At 36.3% G+C, this 20289-nt stretch overlaps 1 protein-coding gene across 5 annotated transcripts in view; it reads left to right on the forward strand.

Annotated features, from left to right (window-relative positions):
* Positions 1 to 20289, forward strand: part of adgrg6 (adhesion G protein-coupled receptor G6) — a 96980-nt gene that overhangs the window by 40657 nt on the left and 36034 nt on the right. For 2 of the 5 annotated variants that reach the window (XM_066701784.1, XM_066702121.1), the window contains exons 4-7: positions 37 to 642; positions 3635 to 3682; positions 9713 to 9781; positions 12973 to 13038. In XM_066701784.1, coding sequence (XP_066557881.1) covers positions 37 to 642; positions 3635 to 3682; positions 9713 to 9781; positions 12973 to 13038 — 789 coding nt within the window. The remainder of the gene's footprint in view (positions 1 to 36; positions 643 to 3634; positions 3683 to 9712; positions 9782 to 12972; positions 13039 to 20289) is intronic. The other 3 variants (XM_066701949.1, XM_066701869.1, XM_066702037.1) reach the window with 3 other exon arrangements.

A 20289-nucleotide genomic window follows, 5' to 3' on the forward strand; every position in this document is an offset into this window, starting at 1 on the left:
TGTATTGTTGAACTAATTTTCTTCTTTCTCACTCAGTTGCAGTATCACTGAGGAATCAGAAAGTATCAATTCCACAAAATAAAGACACTATTGAAGTATCCTCACTTGTGACCATCCCGACTCTTCAGCAGTTCACTTTTTGTTTTGAGACAGCAAGATCAGCAAGAAACACCAAGGATTGGGTGCTTTTCTCCTACATGGACCAATCCTCTAATGATATTCTTACTTTTGGAATATATAGCACAAACCCTGTTTTGAAAGTCCTGAATCAGGATTGTTTGTTACAAAACATATTGAGCGAAGCTGATTTCTCAACACAGATGAAGCTCTTTTGTATCACATGGGATAGCTCAATAGGGACAGTAGCTGTGTATACTCCAGGAAATTATAAAACTTATCTGTGTGGAAATTCTATTGGAGTGACAATACAGAGCAATGGGAAGTTCATTCTCGGGACCCAAGACAAGAAATCTGAATCCTTTAATGGTGACATTTACAACTTCAGGTTGTGGAATTCTGTCATGTCCAATCAACAGCTTACTTCCCTCACCTGTGATAAGAAAGGTGACATCTTTGACTGGGAAAATGAATTCTGGGTTATCCCTTCAGCACACATAAAAACTGAAAGCACGCTAAGCTGTAGTAAGTATATATGCTTTTATATATGTCTATATATTTAAAAAGAACTAATCAGAATTTGTCAAACTGCTGTTCAGAATAATTTGCATAGCATCAGAAACAACTCATACCACTTTATATCACTGTTACCACTAACCATCAAATATTTTATAGAAATAGACTTTCAACATACTATAACAGTCAAACATGCAAAACTCACAAGACGTACAAGTAGCAGTACTTTATTTAACACGTAGTTTCCTTGTGTTAGAATACTGTCTCTGTGTTTGTGTACAGCCACATGGAAGACTAAGCAGAAAGTACAAGAAGGATATCACACAGAAGTACACATTGTGAAATATGAGGAACAAACATGATGTAATCTCCTCGATGTGTGTTTCATAGTATCTAACTTTTCAACTTCTTTCAATCACTTGGTATTATGTTGAGTTTTATGATATTGATAGGTCAGTTTGGTATGAAATACGTTTTTTTATGGAATAATATTGTTGTTTTTAAAAACTTGAAAATCAAATATTGTCAGTGATCCATGTGTTGCAAGATTTAAATCCCATACATTAGAAGTGCTTGCACAAAATTGTGTATCTGGTAAAGAGATTTGGAAAATGAACTTGAGATACACATAAGAACATAAGACGTGAGGAGGCCATTCGACCCATCGTGCTTGTTTGGTGTCCACTCTCCCAAATTTTTAGCATCAGTTCTTTTCACCACAGTTCTGTAAGAACAACTACATGCCTTTTCTACTCTTTTTCCTAAGCGTTATTGGTTTCTGTAATGGTCACATAAAACCAAAAATGGTTTTCAATTGAAACCAATAAAAACAAAGCAAAAGTTAAGAATCAACGTTTTTATTGAGAGACAGGGTGTTAAGTTGCTTCTGGTGGGAAAATAAGAAATATTTGACTTTAACCCTGGGCAGGGGCTCTGTTAAGCTATGTTTCAGATAAGTCTATGTGACGCTTCAGAAATCCTCTCAAAAGCCCCTGGCGCCCCACTGATACCACAGAACCCAGATTTGTATCCCAGAAGTCTCTATACAATAATGATGCATTTCTCTTCCCTAACATCACTGTTATTCTAATTGAATATACTTGTTTGTGAGCTATCATTTCCTTTCCTTTTTTAAATGTATTTTACATTTACTTTTGGGGTTGTAAAATTGGCTTGTTGTTAAAAGAGGAGAACTCCAGAGACTCCAATTAACACAACAGCGTGGCATGGCACAGTAATAACATCAGCAACTTTTGGAGCATAGTATTACATGGTCAATACAAGGTTTCAACTAAATATGCCATTTCATAATAACAGTGGAATCATAATTATAATAATTAAAATAATATGAAGATGAAGAATAGTTATTATTGATATACTACGACTACTACTACTAATTATTATTATTATCAATAATATTCAATAGTATATTATATATAATGAAGGAAAGAAAAATAAGCTGATTTAAAATGTGTGAATGTATATTTCAATAATACAGTAATACATTTTTTTAAATATGTAAAATAAGACAAAAAAGGATGTGCCATTAAAGCAGAACAGAAAGTTAATTTTCACAGTTCTGTAAGAGTGAACAAAAAAGGTATTTGGAGAGTTGCCTGTTCATTTTCATTTAGTAGCAACAGATATCTATGAATGGGCCACTGGCAGATGAGATTTTAATAGTTGAAAACATTCAGCTGAGTCTGTCTTTTATGAGACACTGTCTTCTTGTGTTGAACTGTGAAGCGAAACTGAAAAGTTTAGATACTAAGAATGTTCCAAAATGATGATTTGCAAGACAGAGGCTCACACATACAGTACTTGATTGGTTTTTGATTTTAGCCAGTTTTAATGAGTAGGAACATTTTCTGTTTTCTGGTCTATCAAAACTCGTTTTTGGTGCAGACCTAAATGAAGAGAAGCATTTAAGTGAATTTCAGTTGTTTAACTAATTTCAGTGTGCTGTTTACTGGAAACAATACAGAAAAGATCATCTAGGTTAACATCCTTAACAGACTTGTGGCAGAAAGACTCCAAGGACATGGAGTGTAAGCAGTGAGTTAAGGGTTTTAGGAATGGGTGCTCTAGAGATAGATTGAAGTTTTTCAGCACTGTGCTCGCTGCATTCTGAAGCCTTGTGGTTTTGAAGGAAAATTAACTGCATTTTGAACAGATGAACTGCAAAATTCGACATTTCTTTAATCTATTCACCTATACATGCAAACAGTTTTGAAATGTAAAAGTGTCAATGCAGAAATTGTGAACTAAAAGGTTTTATTAAATCATGATATGTAATGTCTTATATTGGATACCACTACTGTGGCCACTAACATTTGCTTTCAATCATAATGGTGCATATGAGTATTACTCAGAGAACCGTTTTCCCCCAGCTTTTTCACTTCACTGAATATTTGTCAAGTGTTTATTTTGGAAGTATGTGCTGCATTTGGGTGTGGATAACATTACAGAATCGGCAACTAATAACCTCCTTGAGCTGCTCTGATGAAAAATGTCTCAATATAATTGTGTGTTCGTTTTCAATAGGCTTTGAAAATATGTATTTTTATATTTATTATTGTAACATGTTTCCCCAGTTAACTAAATACATGCTGCCTGATAGCTATGGGGGCCAGGTTCAGTGTCATCCTTGGATGCCTGCCTGTGTGGAGTTTGCACTGTGTCCATGTGTGTTTTCTTTTGATTCTCCAGTTTCCTTCCACATCTCAAAGACATGCTGCTTAGGTTGATTTGTTACTCTAAATTGCACTGTAGTTATGTGCGTGCATGTATGTGTGGTTGCCAAACAGTCTGGGCAGCGTGATGAGTTATAGCTAATGATGCCCTTTGGGGAGGCCTCATTCTGTTGTGAATTGATACAGGCTAATGGATGGCTGGATTGATATATATGTATATTTGTTTAATAACCATGGCTGATGCAACTTGCTGTTTCAATGAACTGACTTGAATTACCACCTGCTAATTCTCCATCTTCTTTTTGCAGTCTGTTACCCAAGTTGCACAAACTTAACAACACCTACCCCATCTAGTGGTGAGTTTGCTGCTAACAATCCTGCTTGCTTTATTGAAGTTCTTGCATGTTAATTGCTGAATAATGCACACAGGACAATGTAAATGAATGGTGTTCTGCTTAATTCTCTTTTAAATCCCGCAGTGATCTTCATTTTCCACAGCTTCTAGTTGGGATACAGTTTTTTTATTTTTTTCTGCTGAGTGAATGAGCAGCTCTCTTGGTGTGCCAGACCAGACCATTATTCCTTTTGGACACACCAACACTGGTCATTTGCCACCTAGATTTTTAATAATTTAAACTAAATATAATAATAATAATAATAATAATAATAATAATAATAATAATAATAATAATACACAACAACAATACTCTAAGATATATCAATATAGTGCATAGAAGTACTATATAAATATAGTAGTAGAGAGTGCTCTTTGTCCCGTTTTGACTGGATCGACACTGTTAACCCAGGAATCTCCAAGTAAGGCTATGACTTGTGTGAACCACATGGAATGATCCTCCTTTTGCAATGCTTGAGGCAAATACTAATCTTGCTACTACCAACCAAGCTTCTGAACAACCTAGTCAGTTCTGTCTGTTGTAGCTTACAAAGCAACACACATTCGGCATGTGTTAGTACACTCCAGAATAGCTCAGCAATTGTTTTCTAATCCCATTATAAATCTAGACATGACTCATTAAAGCACATTGTTTAGCCCACTTGAAAACTCTAAAAGTCCAGGTCACTCTGAGATCAGAGCCTGGGAATTTGGACTTGCAGCGTGATTGCTTCCTACTTTTGCAAGTGAGAAAATGCCCCTTTTTAAGTGAAGGGCAGATTGAGTCTGGACACACCTCTGATACACAGTGTGTAATAGGCAATCTTAGGTCTAACTCTGAACCAGTAAGAGAGAGTAGTGGATCTCCCAGACATCATCTTAAATCAGCCTTTTGTCTCCTAGTTCACATACTAAACCATTTTATAGTATTTAGCCAAGGCACAAGGAAACAACATATGTATTGCTAAACCAAATCAATATTGCTTTACTAATACATCAGCCCAAAAATCTAACAGTTTAACATTAAATAGATTTTAATAGTGCTTCTCTTTAGTAGGATACCTCCAACTCTTTAAACTTCACTCAACACAGCAGGGTTGCTATTGTAGGATTGGTTGTCCATAATGCAGTTTACTGATTCTATGATACAGAATTTACAATTTCTGATATGTGAAGGAAACCAATACCCTTTTCAATTTCAATCTGTCACTTGGGCTATATGTTACAGTGAAAACACTTTCTGCATTTAAACTGCAGCTTTGGCAGGGATGAATGTTGACTTTACATGTTGTCTGATCTCAATAGGACAGCATTGCAGTGCTAACATAAAACTACACTGTTTAAAGCTTTTATGGATACATCCTCCTCTCCAAAGTAAAATAAAAAACAGTTATTTTTACACAGGCCCTCTGTCCATATTTAGAATCACAAGACAGAATAAATTATGCAACTGAGGTTAATTTGCTTACATTTATTTTAACATATTGTGAAATACATATAACTGCATGAGGTATTGTGCATTATTTTTGCCTGAGTCCCTGAAATGAGCCACACTCAAGGGAGTAATGGGGGGGTGCCCTTTTTGGGGTTTTGAGCCACTGCCCCCAACAGTGTCTCTGCACTTTACTGAACTAATGTTTCAAGTTGAATATAGCACCCAAAGAGAATTATGGAATACTGAATACCCATGTCATTGCATGGGAAGACTACCAACAGAGCTCAGTAAGGCCACATTCAAGGTGTATCCAGGAGAAGGAAGCCCCCAAGGAACTGATTAAACAATTACACCAGGAGTAAGTGTTGATACAGGCTGAGCTCGGCAGGGGACAAACATAATCAAGAGCAGGGAGCCTAAAAGGGACCCTGTGACTCTACTGAAAGGAAAACATCGTAAACACAATAACCAGGAGGAAGGGCCACCACAGGCCCAAGCTCAACTGTGAACCAATGAATCAGGGAGTCCATAGGAACCCAGGAGACTCAACTAAAATTAAAGCAAAATACCAGGAACAGGGGCCACCTTAGACTTAAGTTCAATTGGAGATTAACAGAGCAGGAGCAGGGAGCCCTGTGCCCAGTTGCATAAAACCACTTAAGTGAATTTCCCCCTTAGTTTTCATCTTAACTTGTACTTAAGTTTAAGTGTGTGGCATAAAACGACGTAACTTAAATTTCTTAGGGGGAAGTTAAGGAATCCTACTTAAGTTGATCACATAAGTGAATATACTTAAGTATTTCCCTTAAGGTAGTTAATGGTTGCAAAAAATTACTATCTTTCATAAGAAAAACTTAAGGGTTGTATTCAGGTACCTGTTAATAATGTCCGCATCTCTGCACAGTGATGTTTCGTGCGTTTAATTACAGCCTCCGTTATTTCATCCCACAGTTTGTGTTTTGTGACTGCTGTCACCTGAGGATTAAATCTAGCCGTCAACATATTTTTCAGTTTACTGTAGTCGTCAATTAAAACTTTTCTTTTAAAATCTTTTCTTCTTCAGACAAGTTTTGTCTCTTTGCCATTTTCTAAGGTGGTTTGTGAAACACTCTTAATGAATCCCCTTAGTTAAGGGGGAAATTTCCTTAAGTGAACAACTTAAGAGAATTACTTAAGTTGTTTTATGCAACCGGCCACGGGGACTCGACTAAGGTGAAACACATGACAAGGAGCAGGGGCCACCAGAGCACTGGGCTCAATTGGAAATGAACCAATTCAGGAGGAGAAACCCTAGAATGTGTCCCATGCCTCAGCTGATGTGACCACAGGATCGCTGATTGAAGAGGCCGATTCTGTGATATAAAGTCAGTAAAACTTCAAAAATGCAAAGCACAGATGTCAGACAAGGGGCCTCCCTGAAAAATGGCCCAGGAGAAAGCCTAGCCCCTAGTCTGTCCACAACACAGGCCTAGGAAGGAGGCCTATAAATAGAGGCCAGAGTTGTAACACATTAATGTGGAGAGCCTTTGGAAAGCACATGTTCCAGCCATAGTGGAGATGCTCACTTCCCGCTGTTGAGATGGACAGTGCTATTGTAACCAGAACCAGGGGATCTGGTGCAGGCGGGACTGCTGGCTGCGCGAGGGGAGGGACCAGGGCAGGTGGACCCGATAGCTGGAGCCTAATTATCCTGAGTCCCAGATGTGATGGTATAGGCACCGGTATCTATGGTGCCTATGATGAGGAGGGAGAGGTGACCAAGAGCAGGAAGTCGAGGGAGACCGCTGATGCTTATGGGCCTTAGGGAAATTACCCATTCTGGACAGCATGATGGACATGGTCTCAAGAGCTGAAGGGGGGTTCATGGGGGCTGAGGGGGCTCTAGCTTGCTGAGGACAACAAGTGACATAAGGAGAATTCCTTACAAAACCCGAGCACACCCTGCAGATGTCTCGACTTGCAAGTTATGATTTTTTCACCACATCCCATTCTATGTGCAATATTCCGTAGTCCCCTTTGGAAGGCATTTCATGACTTGAAAGATAACCTTTGTTTAATGTTATTATATTCCTAATTTATTATGATGAATATTTATCTTAGAGAGAGGGCATGCCATCATTGGATCTTTTTACAGTACCTCGAGTACAAGTCTTATTGACAGCTAAATTTATAATTGAAAAATGTAATATAATGTAATATAATCAGAAATAACAGATGCATGGGGCTCTCTCATCTAAATCTAATAATTAGTCAACAGTTCTGAGGCTACTGTAGGTTGCATTTGTAACTTATAAAAACTAAAGGGCACATGTAGCTTACAATATTAAAGAATAATTCATTTTTCTTGCATTAAATTCAAAAGCAATATGTTAAAAATAAATAGTTACTGTATTGATTAGTATTCTTGGTGAATTGAAGAACATGAGATTATACATATGAGAGAAGATTCCCAACCGAGTTTCATAGCTTTGAACCTAGTCAGCCAAGATTAACATTCATAATTCAATTTTAAATGAAAGGAGTGCACTTTGACAATATTGCTGGTATTTGTTGCAGACCCCCAAACTCTGTGTGAATAAGTGTCTCTTGTTTTTGTTTTGAATGCCTTTCAACTCAGTTTCACTTTGTTTCCCCAGGTCCATGTATCATTGTTGATCTTAAAGAGCATTGTTAAATGCTCATTATTTATTTTAAATTCCACACTTTTTAACAATATATCAAAACATTATTTTGCCTGTTTGTAATGCTTCCCCACAATGTCAAGAAAGTGATGCTTTTCTACCTCCTAAATATTTTTCTTCAGTTGCTTCTTCTAGTTCAGCACCTCACATTTGATACAGTGGCTCTCAAAAGTATTCACCCCTCCTTGGACTTTTAAACATTTCATTATGTTACAACATGAAATCAGAATGCATTTAATCAGGAGTTTTTGCCACTGACCAACACAGAAAATGTCCATAATGTCAAGGTGAAAAATATAATCTGCAAATTGTTCTAAATTAATTACAAATACAAAACAGAAAATAATTGAATGCATAAGTAATCACCCCCTTTGCTATGATACACCTGATTGGGCTGTGGTGAAACCAATTGTCTTTAGAAGTCACATAATTAGTTGAATATAGTCCACCTCTGTGCAATTAAGGTGTGTCACATGATTTCAGGTTAAATACACCTGTCCCTGGGAGGTCCTACAGTTATTTAGTATAATTCCTAACAAAAACTACATACTGAAGACGAAGGAACATTAAAATCAAGGTTTTTCAAAAGCACTAATTGGGTAGGATATAAGAACATTTCCAAGGCATTAAATATACCCCAGAGCACAGTGAAGTCCAAATGGAGAGAATTTGGCACAACTGTAAATCAGCCTAGATCAGGCCATCCGCATCCGAGTATCAGGGCGGCCACCAGGAGGCCTATGGCAACTCTAAAGGAGTTACAGTTACAGTTACAGGAAAAATTGCTGTGTCCAGATGTGCAAAGCTGGTAGAGACGTAGCCACATAGACTCATGGCTGTAATTGCTGCCAAAAGTGCCTCTACCAAATACTGACTGAAGGGTGTGATTACTTATGCATTCAATATTTTTCTGTTTTGTATTTGTAATTAATTTAGAACAAACTGCAGATCAGTGTTGATCAGTAGCACAAACTCCTGATTAAATCCATTCTGATTTCATGTTGTAACACAATGATAGGTGGAAAAGTCCAAGACGGGTGAATACAGTTGAGAGCCACTGTATGTGAACCCATGGAAGTTGTTGTTCAATTAAGCACATAACTTGCTCAAATTAAAGGAACCCTGGTCATTGAGGGCTGAAAAGAGAAGTACATTTTCCTTATACCAGTGGTTTTCAAACTGGTCCTGGAGTACCCCCTGCCGAGGATTGAATTGCTTAATTGACCTAACAAAGCAATATACCATTCAACTAAGTAATTAAGACCTAGGTTGGAACAAGGACATTGAAGGACATTATTTAGTTAATGAATAAATAACAATTTAATTACAAGTTCTAGATAGGGGATGCTGGAATACTGTTTTCAGATTTATTTATGAATGTATTAATAATGTCAGTAAAATATTAGCCAAGAAAAATGCTTGTCAACTGGAAACACTTTCAGACTGCTCAGTTTGTTTACAGTACGGAATTAAATTATTTATTCTAAACTAAACTGCTGCAAATCTACGTAACATTTAAGGTCTTTGCTCAAATCCTTGCAATTGTTGTAATTGGGAAGTGTATTCTAGCTAGAAATAAATGTGTTCATGTATAAATTCATATTTAGACCTGTTTGACTGGACTAGCTACAAGGACACTGATACACACCAAAAAAAGAATACTTTAAGAGCCTGCTGACCTTAAAATCCTGAAGTGGATGCCAGTGACTATATAATGTCTCTATAAATCCATGCAGCATTAATAAAAAATCAGATACAGGATTCCAGTGCAAAACATATCCTTCCTGATATAATTTCCTTCGTTATGTAAATGTAAAGCTAATCTATGGAATAATATAAGAAGTCTAAATATATATTTTAAATGTTTGCTTCCAAGGTACTTCCACAGCTTCTCCTACTGCTGCAACAACTACTAGCTGTACCTCCTCTGGATTTGGCTGCCCAGGTAGGAGAGAGATTGTAATATGAAGGCATTACTCATATTTTATTTCTATGTGCATATTAGAATTTATTGAAATCAGAAATAAATTATTTTAAAAAAATGTGGTTTTATTTAAAGTGTATCTTTCTTGTTTTTGTTGTTAATTTATTTCATTTTACTGGCTAAAAGTGAGAAAACAAAGCTGGAAAATGTTTAGAGACAATGCTATGCTTAGATTCTAATGATAATTTGGGTTGAAAATTTCTGTAAATAATGTGGTTTTAATCAGTCCATCCTACATCTTTATGAAACATGAGTTTCATATTTGCTTGGCTCCAGCTTTTTTTTTCTATCAGTCAGGGCTTGTTTTATGCAGTGTGTGTATGTATTGTGGAGAAATCTTACATTATTTACCCTATGAATGTTGACCGAAGTGGGATTCTGCAGATATTATCAAAAGAGCAAATTAGTTGGTGGGGGGAATATAAGAACTTCTGTTGTGTAAAAAAAATATATATAGTGCATGGTGAATACACATTTAAAATAACATAACAAATCAACTGCCAATTGACTACTGATGTTAAATACATGTTTATACTTATGCTTGGAAATACAGGCATACTTTATTTATTTTTATCTTTACTAAACCAGTTTACATTTATGCCACCCTGAAGAGTTACATCTAAAGTTTGGTGTATACTTTAGATATGTAGAAGTATGATGTATTGAACTTCAACTGTCGAGAACTATAAATTAGGTAAGCTGTGTTAAGTTTAAATCACAATTATTACATAATGCACTGCTCTTGCTGTGTTTTTACTCTGTTTCGCTGTCCAGGACATTATCAAACATCACATCCTGAAAGTAAGCATTCTGGGCTTCCAGTGCAAAATATAGCAAACCACTTTGAAAGCATGCATATCCTTCCTGATATAATATCCTTTGTTATGTCAATGTAAAGCAAATTTTTGTGCCAGTTTACATCAAATTAAGACTTACTGTCAAGTGAGATCAAAGTGGACAGCATACAAGTTTTGACTTGACAATTGCCACATTTTATTTTACAAATAATGGCCAGGGACCTTGCTGAGTGTGGCATGATTACATTGTGCAGCTTTCAGTATGGGAAATCAACACACAACTCTATGTAGTTATTGGCATTGTCTTTGTAGTTGGATATCACATATACACCAATCAGCCATAACATTATGACCACTGACAGGTGAAATGAATAACACTGATAATCTCGTTATCATGGCACCTGTCAGTAGGTGGGATATGTTAGGCAGCAAGTTAACATTTTGTCCTCAAAGTTGATGTGTTAGCAGCAGGAAAAATGGTCAAGTGTAAGGATCTGAGCAAGTTTGACAAGGGCCAAATTGTGATGGCTAGACATCTGGGTCAGAGCATCTCCGAAACTGCAGCTCTTATGGGGTGTTCCCGGTCTGCAGTGGTCAGTACCTATCAAAAGTGGCCCAAGGAAGGAAAAACAGTGAACCGGCAACAGGGTCATGGGCAGCCAAGGCTCATTGATGCATGTGGGGAGCGAAGGCTGGCCTGTGTGGTCAGATCCAACAGACGAGCTACTGTAGCTCAGATTGCTGAAAAAGTGAATGCTGGTTCTGATAGAAAGGTGTCAGAACACACAGTGCATCACAGGTTGTTGCATATGGGGCTGCGTAGCCGCAGACCAGTCAGCGTGCCCGTGTTGCTAACTTCTTGGTGCCAGATACCACAGCACACCTTCAGAGGTCTAGTAGAGTCCATGACTCAATGGGTCAGGGCTGTTTTGGTGGCAAAAGGGGGACCTACACAATATTAGGCAGGTGGTCATAATGTTATGGCTGATCGGTGTATGTACCAGAGGGGCCAAAATCTAAATTTGATGCGATAGTCACAAATACGATTTTTGTATTACAATTACACATGCTGCACCTGTTCAGTATTTAAGAACGAATTAAGTGAGGTATTCCCCTGTTTTGCTCATAATTATCTGTTTGCTTATTTGGAATTAGAGTAAACTCATGTTTGTTATTTTGTAATAATAATAATAATAATAATAATAATAATAATAATAATAATAATAATAAGAAGAAGAAGAAGAAGAAGAAGAATATATTAAATAAATGCTTTGTTACAGCATTAATTCTCATCATACGTTTATTTAGTGTCTGCCCTCATTGGGCCTTTAAATACTTTTTGTAGACTGTTTAAATTAAGTAATTATTGCAAACATGGCAATTCACTTGTAAAATATTTTGTGTGTTTACTTATTTATTTTATTGCACATTAAAATAATAAAATTACAATTAAACAGCTTGTTTTAATAGATGCAAGCTTTGTGTAATTGATGTCGTGTATAGTAGTGTACCTTCGACTTTTCTAGTTTTATTTTTTTGTCATTCTTTACAGGTTACAAGAGAGCACAACTTTGGGCAGTGATTGTGAACTATTTATTTATTTATTTCATAGTAGACAATCAACTTCAATATTAATATTGTTCTTAATTTTGATCTAAAAAAAACCAGATGGTTTTATTAGTAAAGATATGTAAGTAATGTCAGGCAGCAAATCCTAAATTATTGAAATAAATTAGCATTTTATCAGAAGAATAGCAGTGGGGGTAAATATATAAAGTTTGAACCTGCTTAGCAATAGCTTTTTAATTAATTTAAATTAAGTAATACATTATTTTTGTCTGTAGAAGTAAATTATAATTACTGCTCCCAGAATGATGAGTAATGATTCAGAAAGCATTTCAGTATGTTAATTTACTTAAAAAGCTACAAATGCAATCTCTTAATGAAATATAACCTTCTAAATGTTTAGAGATAAATTACTTTATGTAAACTGCAGCACAGTGTTGATGCTATATTCGTAGGAGAGATTATAGCAATTGTCTCTCTCTCATACATTTTTTTTTAAAGAAATTGTCTTTCCTTAGATAGTTATGAAACCATGAAAACAGCATAAAATGCAATTTTACCAAACTGGGGGGATTCTGTCTGGAAAAAAATATTTGCTTCAATAATAATAAAAAAAAAACATTATTAAAGGTACAGGGAATCTCCTGTTCATCCACCTTCTGATGCTTTCATTGAATCGATAAGTGTGTTAAATTATATTTTGTATTCCTAAATATTTGCTCCTATTATGATCTTTAAACATTTCATCCATTTAAGTCATACTTAACCTTTTTCCATCCTTTCATCCAGCCACATTAACTCCTACAACATCCATTGTCATCACTAACATGACTGATACTAATTCACCATCAGATGGTAAGAATAACTTGATTTGTTATCTGTTTTGTTGTCATACCATTTTTAAAACTGCAGTATTTAATTTTTCTGTTTTGTGAGTAGGGTTGGAATTGGGCTTTGGGGATTGGGGAGCTAATACATTTTCTCATCTGTTTTTTCTTCCTTGTTTTCTCACCCAACTTAAAAAATTCTGTCTTTACAGTTTCAGATTTCCTTCATGTAGTGTGCTTCTACTGGCTTTCAATTACTTTTCACTTCAAAGACCCTTTACATGGGGCTGAATCTCTGCTTATATGTTTTTTTGAGCTAGCCAATGGAGCGAAGCCAAACATACTTTGCTGAATATGTACAAGCTCTGGAAGCTTCTATTATTGAAAATAGAATACAAAGAAAACTCGTAGAGAACAACCTAAAACTTTATATTATCTCAAAATAATGTTAATCATCTAAATGTGTATTTATTGTACTTTCTAATATCAAACATTACCACAACAAATGTATATTATGAACACTTATGTCTTTATAATTGTAATTTAAAAGTTCAGAATAGAAACATAAAAGATGTAAGTTGCCATATGCAAAATTGTTCTAGGCGTCCATCCAAAAATGTAAATTGAGTTTGAACCCTTTCCTATTTAGCTACAAGTTTGAGAGTTGCTACCAGTGTTCACATTTTTATTTCTGTAACCTTTTCGTAAACTACTTCTGTGTTCAAACTTTCCATTATAAATTAGATTTGCTTTGGTGCTGTGGTGGTTAGCAGTGCTGCCTCACAGCTCTGGGGTCCCAGGTTCAAGTCTCAGCTTGGGGGCCTGTCTGTGTGGAGTTTGCATGTTCTCCCAGTGTCTGTGTGGGTTTTCTCCAGGCACTCTGGTTTCCTCCCACCATCCAAAGACATGCAAATTAGATTATTGGCCTAATCTAAATTACCCTCTAGGTGTGTGTGTGTGTTGCCCAGTGATGGCCTGGCATCCTGTCCTGGGTATATTCCTACCTTGTGCCCTATGCCTGCTGGGATCAGCTCCGGCTTCCCTGCGACCCTCACCAGGATAAGCGGTTTCAAAACTGGATAGATGGATGGAAATTGCCTTCAGTGAGAAAGTCTAGCTTCAGTTTCTGTTATTAGTTTTGTTTCCCCCCAGAGTAGATTTAGAATTTCCTTTGGCATATTATTTAAAAACAAACCAAAAAACACAATAAATAATAAGGGATTAGATTAGAATATAAATATATTAGGAATGTGTTTGAATATCAATTCAATCATAGACGAAAACAGTGTACACAGTTATTTTGATGTGCTACACTTTGAGAAATAATCAAAATCTCATGGTGTTATATTCAAACTCTTCCCAGCATGCTTGCCCATATCCACCTTGTCCTTAGCATGGGAAATTCTGTTTGTTTTAATGTTTCAAACAATTTAGTTTACATTTGCTTTCCTTTTCATCAGTTATTCAGTCCACTAGTACATTACCTCCAGTCTCCACTAACATACCTACAGCTAACAGCACAGCACATGGTAAGATTATTTTATTTTGTGGTGTTTTTGCCTTTTCAGGGTAGTTACTTTTTCTGTGTACCTTTCTCCATAATAAATCAATGAGATGGGGAATTTACACACAATTAAATGTGTAGCATTTGGCATCCGTGCCGGATGTGTCTGGACGCATCCGTCCTCTGAGAATTTAGTCTCCCAAAGGAAACAACCTCATTAATATAATAAAACTTAATGGAAAATGTTGTGATATAAAGTATATATATGAACAGGGGTTTATATGGGGTGTTATTCTGGACAGAGATGATGAGAGCAGACTACCCTCATCTGTCTAGGATGCAGAGGGCTTGCAGTTAAAAGTAGTCATGCTGCCATGAAGATGGAGATGGGTGTTATTACTATTATTGTTATGAGTAGTTGTTCTAATAAATGTGTAAAAATGCCAACAGCACAGCAATTCCCATTATTGCTTTTCTAAGGCTAAGGCATTATAGCTACTGATGGTTAATGGGGCATGGAGGGAAGTCACTTGATAAAACTTGTCAGACTTAGGCTTTGCATTCACACAACATCTCCGAATCACTTTAGAGCCATCAAAAAATAAAACATGATTGGCTGTATACCTAAAGCATGCAGTATTGTTTCTGATTCATGATTATCAACATATTTTCTGAGTTAATTCAAACATTGGTACTGTGTTGAAATAAGGAGGAAAAAACATTCAAATAACTCAAATTGTACAAAAAAGGACACAAAATGTGTTGTCCATAATCTAATAATATGTAAAAAAAAAAACCCACATTATTCATTTTATTAAATTAGTTATGAACCCAATTCCATTTCACAAACACATATATTAGTCTTAGCACTGGATAAGGGTGTCTGCTAATACAAAATAATAATAATTCTGGGTAATCAATTATAGCCTATGTTAATGTACTAAACAACAGGATTTTGCGTGTAATGCGTTCAATCACAAATATCCGTTAATGTATCAATTAAGCCTTTAAACAAATGTAGCCTATAAAAACACAGGAATATCTTACACTGCAACAACATGGAAATAGCATTTTTTATATATGGGAAGTGGAGGAGATCTCCTGTGATTTAATGAATGGCTCGTGAATTATTTTGCACAGCTGTTGAATTTGTTGCTATGGGAACAATAAGGCAGATTAGGTGCACTTAATGCTCCACCAAAATATAATGACACTTAAGTCGCACACTTTTTTGTGCACTTTTGGAATGAGCACAATCATGCGTCATGTCATGAATACACACTTTTGAATACATGATTTTTACATTTTTACTAACAATTTATAAAGGGTATAAATAAATAGGGAGGCAACATTATATGTGTGTGTGTATACATATATATGTACACTGGATATATTTTATATTTTTAAAAATTCCATTCATTAACACCTTGCTGCTTTACTAACACTCATCTGCTATTCTTATTAGTTTCTGAAACTGCTACAGCCACCTCTAACATGCCTACTACTAATAGCACATCACATGGTAAGAAAGCCTGTGTTTCTATTTTTGGGTCTTCACTGATACTATGTATGAGTAGCTTATTGTTATGTTTTGTAATTCTTGTTCAGCTCAAGAACATAAGCTGACAAGAAAGCCAAAACGCTCAGTATGTGTGTTCTTTCATTTCCTTTTAGTGCATTCTGAAATTGTACTCCCTGTTTTAATTTTGGTCACTCTCAAATTAAAATGTATGTTTTCTTCACCAAAGAGAAAACTACTTTTATTGGAGTTAGTGTGATACATACAATATATTGAAATATTATAGTCATGCTTTTGCTACTGTGCTTTTTAATCATGGTCTAGTGTCGTCGTCATCCCTGTCCACACACACATACACACACATTCACATTACATTGATTCAGAAATACAACTCTGGAAAAAATTTAAGAGACCACTACAAAATTATCAGTTTCTCTGGTTTTATTATTTATAGGTATGTGTCTGGGTAAAAATAACATTTTAGTTTTATTCTATAAACTACTGACAAAATTTCTCTCAAATTCAAATTAAAAATATTGTCAGTTAGAGCATTTATTTGCAGAAAATGAGAACTGGTCAAAATTACAAAACAGCTGCAGTGTTGTCAGACCTCAAATAATGCATAGAAAATAAGTTCATATAAATTTTTAAACAACACAATACTAATGTTTTAACTTATGAAGAGTTCACATATCAATATTTGTTGGAATAACCCTGATGTTCAATCAAAGCTTTCATGCATCTTGGCATGCTCTCCACCAGTCTTTCACATTGATGTTGGGTGACTTTATGCCACTCCTGGCTCACAAATTCAAGCAGCTTGGCTTTGTTTGATGGCTTTGTGACCATCCATCTTCCTCTTGATCACATTCCAGAGGTTTTCAATGGGGTTCAGGTCTGGAGATTGGTCTGGCCATGACAGGGTCTTGATCTGGTGGTCCTCCATCCACACCTTGATTGACCTGGCTGTGTGGCATAGAGCATTGTCCTGCTGGAAAAAACAATCCTTAGAGTTGGGGAACATTGTCAAAGCAAAAGGAAGCAAGTTTTCTTCCAGGTCAACCTTGTACATGGCTTGATTCATGTGTCTTTCACAAAGACAAATCTGCAATTCCAGCCTTGCTGAAGCACCCCCAGATCATCACTGATCCTCCACCAAATTTCACAGTGGGTGCAAGACACTGTGGCTTGTAAGCCTCTCCAGGTCTCCATCTAACCATTAGACAACCAGGTGTTGGGCAAAGTTGAAAATTGGACTCATTAGAGAAGATGACCTTACTCCAATGAAGGGTTTTTGTCTAGGACTTCAGCCCTGCCCCTAGGAGCCTGTTTCGAATCGTCCTCACCGTGCACTTCACCCCAGCTGCCATTTGCCATTCTTTTTGTAGGTCACTTGATGTCATCCTACGGTTGTTGAGTGACATTCGAATGAGTTGTCGGTCATCCTGATCAGTGGAGAGTCGTTTTCGCCCTCTGCTTGTCTGTAGCTTTGTTGTCCCCAATGTCTGCTGCTTGATCTTGTTCTTATGAATCACCGTCTTTGAAATTTTAAGGATGGAAGCAACCTGACACTCACTGTGTCCCTCTGCCAGTAAAGCCAGAATTGAACCCTTCTTTTCCTCACTCAAATCTTTCCTTTTCAACCTTTTTGGCAAGGTCAATAGTTATTTTTTTATTCCAATTACTTTTGGTCCTATTGCAAGAGGATAGTGGAGCAGTGGTTTTTATACTTTTCCTCATTAAATAAGATATTAGGTGATCACCTAATCAGTACCTCATTCAGTAGAATGAGGTGTGCCGGTGTTGGAATTGCCATACATGTTGCCATACATGAGATGCTGATTTAAAAAAAAAAATGCAGTGGTCTCTCAATTTTTTTTCCAGAGCTGTATATAAGAATACAGATTATTTAAAATATATTGATGGAGTATATTCTTTTTTTATTACAAATACCATTAACTGTAGCACTGTTCATATTCTTACACACATATAATTAACCTTTAATACAGAGTCCTTTCTGCTAATAAGATTAAATCATAATTATACATTACAAAACAAGAAGCTGTGCTGCCCCAACCAATTTACTGTGTATGTAATAGCAAGATAATTATAATATAGGTATCCCAAACTCTTAAAAAAAAAAAATGTATTTAAGTTAATTTAATATGTATAAAAACATCAGCATTTTGGACAAACTGACATTCTTCAATTGTATTTATGGTCTCTCAGAAATGTTAAGGGATCTGTAAAACCATATTTATTGTATGTGTGTGAGCCCTTATTAATAAGCTTCAAATAATGAGTATTTGCTTTTTCGTTTCTCACAATAACTGATTTTCATGGAGTAGGAAATTATATACTGGCCACTTTTTGGTTAACTGTCAACTTCACAGAATCCGAGGTGGCAGACTCTACCACACACCAGTCAAGACCACAAGTCATCCCCGGTCCTCGGAGTTCAAAAACATCATTAGGGATAATTTCAACACCTTTAATTTGGCCCATAAGGAAGAAACTGGATGCTGTCACCCAAAGTCAAGACAAGCCAGTAGTGTATCTGACTAAACCTTCTATCACAGCCACTAAACGCCAATCGGCCATTTCCCCTAAGCCCAGGGTGGCCACAACACAGACTGTTGCTAGGAAAACAAAAGAGATGTCTCATAAAACTGCTCATTCAGAAGAGTCTCTCCCATTGCAACAGATGGAAGCCCAGAACAGGAGCGATGATGTGGAATCGTTCCAGGCCACTTCACTCAACAATCGCAAGAATAAACCACTGACTTCATACTGGGCTGTGAAAGCTAACAGTGAAAACAAGACCCTCAATTGGACAGACTCTTTAGAATACCCCTCCGGTTCTGAGCCAATCATTTATGATATAGACCTCAGGGATGAAAGGGACAAGGAGATATTATCTTTTTATGATTTTGATTCCTCTTTTACTGTTCAAAAAAGTCCATTCATTCCTCAGAATGTTTCAAAAAATATGTCAAGTTTCATACAACACAATTCAAGCCTGATGACTAATTCTACCAGAAATGAAGAGCACTTACATAATAGATTATTTCCCCATTTGCTATCTAAAGTGTTGGCAGAAGGTCCACATGAGACTCCACAAAGCACCATGACAGAAATCAATCCTTTCAGCAGAATGTCTGAAAGCACAGGTGTGCAAACTACTTTGCTAAAACTGAATGGCGTCAGTAGGCAAACGGAAAAGATGAACATTCAAACAGACCTAATAACACTGTCATTCAAATCTCTAGATTTACATTCAGAAGCTGAGTCATACTCACATATAATTAGTATCAGACCTTCTGCAGCTTCCATGCTCAGTGCCTATAATTGGCACTCTACAGATGATTTTCCCCAGTACCAAGAAACTGCAATTGCTGTTTCTGGAAATAAACAGCCTATAGAAAGTCAGAGTTTATATCACTTTTCAGGAAGATTGATGAGCAACTCCTTTCCACATCAAAATTATATTTATGAAACTAGGAAAGACTATGCTTTCACATTTTCTTCTAGCAATATAAAAGATGACACCATGTTTGTTACCAATTCTGTAGACATTCCGTCTCAAACTCTCCCACAGCTCCCCAAAACCACTGATGGTGTTTTGAAGGCATCTGAGAACATTCAAAATGTTTTACTACTGATAGAAGCTTCCAGGCCAAATACAGTGATAATCCCCCCTGTTTCTGATGTTTCTTCTTCTTTTAAATATGCTCATTTGGTAACAAGCCTCCCTTCAAATAAAACAGAGTATAATGCATTCATTACTCCATCCTTGAAGCATAATTTAGAATTCACCAAAAAACAAAACACAGAGGATAACACAATGCCATCATATAATACTGTACCTTTAGACCTAGAATACAATATCACACAAACCATGTCAAAAACAACTAGAGAGTTGACTTCAAAGCATTCTTTTAAACACAGTATGACACAATCTCTTTCCAGTGGTTTTACAGAATATAACAATCATTATCCTTCAGCTTCTACTCTGGGGCAGTTGTCACCTTCAATTCATATTTATTTCAGTACTGTCACACCTTACAAGTATCTTGAATCTATAACAAACCAATTTACTGCTTATCAGTCTTCAGCTTTTAATATGGTTTATCACACGAGAGAAGATAAAACTGATATTTCATCCTCATTTAGTAGATATACACCTGTCTTGGAAACCAGGACTATGCCAGAATTGGGGTTTTCAGAGTTAGCAGAGGAGATCTTAATGATTTCAA

Source organism: Amia ocellicauda, chromosome 1 (genome assembly GCF_036373705.1).
Source record: "Amia ocellicauda isolate fAmiCal2 chromosome 1, fAmiCal2.hap1, whole genome shotgun sequence".
NCBI classification, from domain to species: domain Eukaryota; kingdom Metazoa; phylum Chordata; class Actinopteri; order Amiiformes; family Amiidae; genus Amia; species Amia ocellicauda.